General features: G+C 54.6%; 1 protein-coding gene across 1 annotated transcript; it reads right to left on the bottom strand.

The window, feature by feature from the left end:
- Positions 1 to 461: 461 nt before the first annotated feature.
- Positions 462 to 2,909, bottom strand: LOC118666303 (putative MORF4 family-associated protein 1-like protein UPP). Its single transcript, XM_036328462.1, has 2 exons — positions 2,367 to 2,909; positions 462 to 1,491 (listed from the first exon to the last, which is right to left on the bottom strand). Exon 1 carries the CDS (start codon positions 2,739 to 2,741, stop codon positions 2,382 to 2,384), a length of 360 nt encoding a protein of 119 aa, XP_036184355.1. The 5' UTR covers positions 2,742 to 2,909; the 3' UTR covers positions 462 to 1,491; positions 2,367 to 2,381.
- Between the last annotated feature and the right edge of the window lie 3,974 nt (positions 2,910 to 6,883).

The following is a 6,883-nucleotide window of genomic DNA, read 5'->3' as shown; positions in this document are numbered from 1 at the left end:
CACAGAACTCACTGCTGACATATACACCATCTTTCTTCCTGCCTTCCAGGGCCCGGCACTGTTCTCTGCTTACAAACACCAGGTCCAAGTGCACCAGCGCGGTGTCTGCTCCCTGATGGAGCCGCGCCTCGGGGGCTGTTTACGTGCTGACGCGAAGACCAGCACTGGGGACACCACACTGCAACTGTGGGTTTACAGACGGTCTCACTAGCTCGTCTCTCCCGGCAATTCCTGGTGTTCGGGGGACTGTGGACCAGCACGTGGTCCCAGTGAGTGAGTGGCTGAACCTCCTGAGGGGGCCAACCCAGATTTTCATGAGGCCCCTTCCTGCTCTGCCCCCGCCCCTCCTGCTGCAGTGCCTACAGCTCACACCTCCCTCGGGGCTACACCGGCCTTTCCACACATTTCTCAATCAAGAGCAACTGGCCTCCATTTGACAATGACGGACAATCAGTAAGAAATTTTCATTTTGAAATAAATTTATTTATCTCACCTTTTCTGGCCAACTCAATAGCTTTGGTCATTTGTACAAAGATTCTAAAAATTGGTTTTCCAGGCAAATGAACTTCATCATAACAAGCTTGAGTTCTGACCTCAGTCCCTGTGAAGTCTGCGCCGACGGCCTAGGGCAGACATCGTCTGAGCCTGGGAGATGCCTCCTGCTCTCAGCCTGAGGCCCACTGTGGCCACGGGCTCCTCACCTTCCTCCCCAGCTCCCCCAGAGGTCATGTGCATTTGTGGCCGAGAAGCCCGTGAAATGCACGACTATATTATATAAAAAAGCCATCAAATATATGTAGTGACGAGAACTCATATCCCCTACCCTAGGTTACTCACCAGACAGGTTACATGATGTACACCAATTAACGTGCCACAGAAAAAATTACATTTCTGGAAAAAAAGAAGAAGAAAAAACAGGACACAGGCCTCCTGCTTTGATCCAACAGACTGCGTAGTCCCCAAATTCACACCCCACCACTCTCGATGCCCCGCCGTCCTCTGGGCCGGCTCAATCTCGTCCAGGGAGGAGGCACCAACACCCTCCATCAGGATTTGGGTTCTGGCTTCAGCAGCTGCAGCCAAGGTGTCTTCTCTCTTGCAGAACGCTGACCTCCATGTCCCCAAATTCCAGGAAGCATAAAAAATAGCAGAGCACAAGCGTATACTTGCAAACTTTAAAAATACAACAGTCACGGTAACGAATACGACCACACAGCAGCTTACAAGCTGGGCCCTATTTTTCATGGAAGAGCATTTAATAAAAAGTTAAAATGATACCTACGCTGTCTTTTCCAAGCCGAATGCACCAAGTAAGCCTACTGCACGTATGACAAGGTAACACTGAAAACATCTCCCGGAATGGTCTGGAGCTGTCTTTACCATGATGAGAACGCAGACGGAAAACCAGGAGAGAGGAAAAAGAAAGACTCGTGGTTTCCGCCTCTCCAAGCAGTCAGTCCTCCTTAGCGGCGGAGCCCATCAGCGGATAACCTAGAGGACAAGCGAGGACATCTACTGTCACAACCTAAACACCCGGCCCCTGCAGAATGCCCCCCGCCCCCCCCCCCCCCCAGGTCACCGGAAGCACTCCAACTGCATCAGAGCCACCACGAGTGCCCCCTCCAGGGCGTCTCCTTTTTTTCTTGCCTTGTGACCTCGGCTTGCACCCTAGCCACTGGGCTGCTCCACATTCTGCAAGTACTTCCTGCGAGTGTGTGGATGCTTCACAACTACAGACCCACCTGTTTCCTTCTAATTAGCAACGTCGAAAAAGGAAACTCTCGCCCTAACCGGTCTGGCTCAGTCACGCAGCGGTTCTCAACCTTCTGGCCCTTTAAATACAGCTCCTCATGTTGTGACCCAACCATAAAATTATTTTCGTTGCTACTTCATCACTGTCATGTTGCTACTGTGATGAATCGTCATGTAAATATCTGATATGCAGGATGGTCTTAGACGACCCCTGTGAAAGGGTCGTTCGACCGCCAAAGGGGTCGCGACCCACAGGTTGAGAACCGCTGTCAGTGGCTAGAACTTGGCCTGCAGACCGAAGGGTCCAGGTTCGATTCCCGTCAAGGGCATGTACCTCGGTTGCGGGCACATCCCCAGTAGAGGGTGTGCAGGAGGCAACTGATCGATGTTTCTCTCTCATGGATGTTTCTAACTCTCTATCCCTCTCCCTTCCTATCAGTAAAAAATATATGTTAAAAAAATTATTTTAAAAAAAAAAGTAAAATCTCGTCAGTCTCAGCCTCCGCGTACCCACAGCCGCGCCCCCCGCCCCGGCTCCCCAGCGCCGAAGCATGTCGGTGCGGGGCGCCACCCATCACCCCCCGCAAGCCGGCTGCCCGCGGCCCGACACGCACCTGCGCCCGCGCCCTTCAGCAACACCCGTGGCTGTCGATCTGCTGGTGGATCTCCACGATGCGCTTCCCCATCAGCGCGGCCTCCGCCGCCTTCTTCTCCACCTTCTCGCACAGCTTCACCACCCGCTCCTCCGCCTCGGCGCCGGGGCTGCGCGCCGGGTCCAGCGCGCGCGCCTCCGAGGCCTCCACCTCGCTGTGGATCGCGTCCAGCAGGCGCTCGATCTCCTGCAGCCGCCGGCGGGCCCGCAGGTGCGCGCGCACGTGCTCGCGCTCGAGGGCGCTGACGTCACGGCGGCCGGCGGCGAGCGCGGGGCTCCGGACCCTCTCCCCGTCCAGCTCGGGCTCCTGCGCCTCGTCCGCGTCCACGGGCCGCATCGCGCCGCCCGCCCCCCGCGGCCCCGTCACCGCCCCCGAGAGGCCGGCCGGCACACAGCGAGCGCCGGGCGCGGGGCTGAGCGCTGCCCAACCGCCACTGTGACGAGCAACAGGTTCTCCCAACTTTCGCAGCGGAGACGGCGTCCAAGATGGCTTCCCCGCCGTCTGCCAGGGCGCTGCTGGCGTGCGGCGCTTTTACGACACGCCGGAGCTCCTTTACGGCCACGCCGCCGGTGGGAACTCAGGGACCTCCACTGGCACGTGCACGCTCCCGCCCTCCCATCACGATCCGGCTCCCCAAGATCTTGAATTTTAACCTCGGCTTCTCTGCGTTAGGGCAATGGAACAGCTTAGGAGGGCGCTTTCGGTGCAATGGCCTAGGTACTTAACGTGCTGATTCAAAAATAAGCCAATTAAGTTGGTGCCTTTTGAAACTTAACGCCCCGAGCAGGTAGGTGGCTCACCCAGTGTCTGGATGTCAGCTGCGCCAAGGCCGCCTAGGGCAGTGGCTTCACCCCCCCCCCCCGAGGCTGGTTGAGAACTGCGGCATCCCAGTGCTGATGCTAGTGGCCCTGTTCTCCTGACCGCCCTCCCGGACCTCGCCGACTGCTGTCCACAGGGTAGGTTTTACTCTGCCTGGGGTTGTGGTCAGGTCTGCATCTCGCTTTTCGGGACTTGGTGTTGGCCTGGCTCAGCAGTTTCCTCACCCCCACCTGGCACCGGGTGTGCCCTTGGAGGAGAATACTGAAAGCCCATTCTTCAACGTGCTGTCCATGCACCTCCACGAGACAACAGACGCTCGGGCCAAGTATTAGCCCTCTGTTTCCTTACAGCCCTCGTCGGAGGTGGCACACAGCAAGGGCTCAGTAAATGTTGCTTTAACGTTATTTCCCAATAGCTGTTTCCCTCTGCTGTTACTACTGCCTATGGTCGTTGTGGGGTGAATAAAGTAAGTTCCAGGTGGTTCGCTCTTTGTTGGTCTAGCAGGTAATATTTGGGAGACCCTCTTTGTGGGTTGGCCCGGGTCACTCTCAGCTTCTGCCGGCCACTCTGGTCCTTGCACATAGTGCCCTCCATATTCAAAGCAAGCGGCAGCATGTCAGATCATTCTCATCCTTTTCATCTCTCTGAGGTCCCTTTGTTCTTAGCCAAAGGGAAGTCTGCTTTCAGGATTAGGTTACCTGAATGATCTCTCTTTTGCAATATAAGGTAACAGAGTCACAGGAGTAATAGATCATAGAGGGCCACCTTAAAATTTGGCCTGGCACAGGCTCCTAGGAATGCTAAGGGTGTGATCTCACAGCAGCCAGATATGGCAAAAGTACTGGTAATTAAGCATAAAGAGTTAAACATACCTCAGAAAGACTTGTCTTGCTTTTGGTACATGAGTGGAATGGAATAAAGCACATAGGAAACCCACAAAAATTTTGAGGCAGCCATCCACACTAATAAAAGACAAACATGCAAATTGACCGTACCTTTGCTACACCTTAAGTCGCGCCCACCAGCCAATCAGGGCAACTATATGCAAATTAACCCAACCAAGATGGCGGCCGGCAGCCATGGAGCTGGAGCAAGCAGGAGGCTTGGTTGCCCCAATGATGAAGGAAGCCAAGCTTCCCAGCTGCCGCGGCTGGCTCTGAGCTCCACTCAAAGCAACAAAGTTTCAATTATAGAAGGTAAATAAACCCAAGATACCTGCTTTCAGCCGGCCATGGCCATGGAGCTAGAGCGAGCAGAAGGCCTGTCCTGGCCAGCTCTGAGATCCACTCCAGGCTACAAAGTTTCAATTATAGAAGGTAAATAAATCCCAGAATAAAAAGAAAAAAAGGACAGGCTGGGCTCTGACCGGTTTGGCTAAGTGGATATGGCATCAGCCTGCAGACTGAAGGGTCCCAGGTTCAATTCCAGTCAAGGGCATGTACCTCGGTTGCGGGCACATCCCCAGTAGGGGGTGTGCAGGAGGCAGCTGATCAATGCTTCTCTCTCATGGATGTTTCTAACTCTCTATCCCTCTCCCTTCCTTTCTGTAAAAAATCAATAAAATATATTTTTTTTTTAAAAAAAAAGGAGAGGCTGGGAGCTTCTGTTGCCGGGGAGGCTTGGCCAGCCTGAAAACGGCCCTCAGCCCCTCACCCAGCCTGGCCAGACACGCCAGTGGGGACCCCCACCCTGAAGGGGGTGTGACCAGCTGCAGACAGCCATCAGCCCCTCACGCAGGCTGGCCAGGCATCCCAGTGGGGACCCCCACCCTGATCTGGGACACCCTTCAGGGCAAACCAGCCGGCCCCCACCCGTGCACCAGGCCTCTATCCCATATAATAAAAGGGTAATATGCAAATTGACCCTAACAGCAGAATGACTGGGAATGACTGGTCACTATGACACACACTGACCACCAGGGGGGCAGGCGCTCAATGCAGGAGCTGCCCCCTGGTGGTCAGTGCGCTCCCACAGGGGGAGCTCTGCTCATCCACAAGCCACGCTGCCGTCTGCCAGCACAGCGGTGGTGGTGGGAGCCTCTCCCACCTCCTCAGCAGCGCTAAGGATGTCTGACTGCAGCTTAGGCCTGCTCCCCGCTGGCAAGTGGACATCCCCCGAGGGCTCCCAGGCTGCCAGAGGGATGTCTGATTGCCAGCTTAGGCCCAATCCCCCAGGGAGCGGGCCTAAGCCAGCAGGTGGTCATCCCCTGAGGTGTCCCAGACTGCGAGAGGGCACAGGCTGGGCTGAGGGATCCCCCCCCCCCCCCGCGAGTGCACAAATTTTTGTGCACCGGGCCTCGTCCTATATAATAAAAGCCTAATATGCAAATTGTCCCCTCGGGAGGTCGTTTGACCAGGAGTTTAGCTTGCTATGATGTGTGCTGACCACCAGGGGGCAGCGCAGGACATGGCGGGCATCAGCAACACAGCACTGGCAGCGGGCGCCAGTGGAGGTGCTGCCGCCCCAATGGGCCCTGACGAGAGTGGGACCACAGTGGGATGGTGGAGCAGATGAGTGGGCGGCACCAGGTCAGGGTGGGTGCGAGCGGGGCCCCAATCTCCCCTGGTGATCAGCAGCTGCAGCAGGAGGTGGGGCAGCCACCCAGCTCCCAGGCAGTGAGGGAGCCAAGTGGGGGGCCTGGCCCTGATCAATCGCCACACAGGGATGGTGGAGCGGGTGAGGGGTGGTGCCAGGCCAAGGCAGGGTGCCAGGCAGGGCTGCAAGCTGGGGCCCAATCTCCGCAGGCCACCCCGAGGGACCCTACCAGTGCACAATTTCATGCACCCGGCTCCAGTATTAGCAGAAATGCTGCCAGCTGGCATGAAAAGAGACTAAGACTATTCAAAATGTAAAAGACGTCTGGACGCCCAATTTAAAAAAATGCTTTATTGGTTTTTACAGAGAGGAAGGGGGAGGGACAGAGAGCCAGAAACATTGATGAGAGAAACATTGATCAGCTGTCCTGCACACCTCCTACTGGGAATGTGCCTGAAACCAAGGTACATGCCCTTGACCGGGATCGAACCTGGGACCTTTCAGTTTGCAGGCTGACGCTCTTGCCACTGAGCCAAACCCGTCAGGGCTAGACTCCCAATTTCCTACCAGCAGAAAACAGGCTCTGGAGCTAAAAACTGGCATATTTTTCAATGCTCTCTTCAAAATGGTCAAGGAGTGAGATGGAAAAGGAAAAACATATTGGAGAGCCCCGGCAGTATTGTGAAGAAGAATGCTCATCGAGTGTGACTTAGTGGTTGAGCACCAACCTATGAACCAGGAGGTCACAGTTCGATTCCTGGTCAGGGCACATGCCCGGGTTGTGGGCTCCATCCCCACTAGGGAGTACGAAGGAGACAGCCAATCGATGATTCTTTCTCATCATTGATATTTCTCCCTCCCTCTCCCTCTCTGAAATTAATTTTTAAAAATATATTTTTTAAAATAATAAAAATAAAATAATGGGTTGGCAAGCTATAGTGCCTGAACTAAGAATGGTTTTCACATTTTTAAGGGCTGAGAAAGAAGAAGAAAAGAAAGAAAGAAAGAAAGAAAGAAAGAAAGAAAGAAAGAAAGGAAGGAAGGAAGGAAGGAAGGAAGGAAGGAAGACGGAATACAGAAGAAGAAAGAAAGACAGAAAGAAAGAAAGAAAGAAAGAAGAAAGA

This window comes from Myotis myotis, unplaced genomic scaffold (genome assembly GCF_014108235.1).
Source record: "Myotis myotis isolate mMyoMyo1 unplaced genomic scaffold, mMyoMyo1.p scaffold_m19_p_1, whole genome shotgun sequence".
Lineage (NCBI taxonomy): Eukaryota > Metazoa > Chordata > Mammalia > Chiroptera > Vespertilionidae > Myotis > Myotis myotis.
The sequence above is the reverse complement of the archived record's forward strand: the minus strand, read 5'-3'. Positions and strand labels throughout refer to the sequence as shown.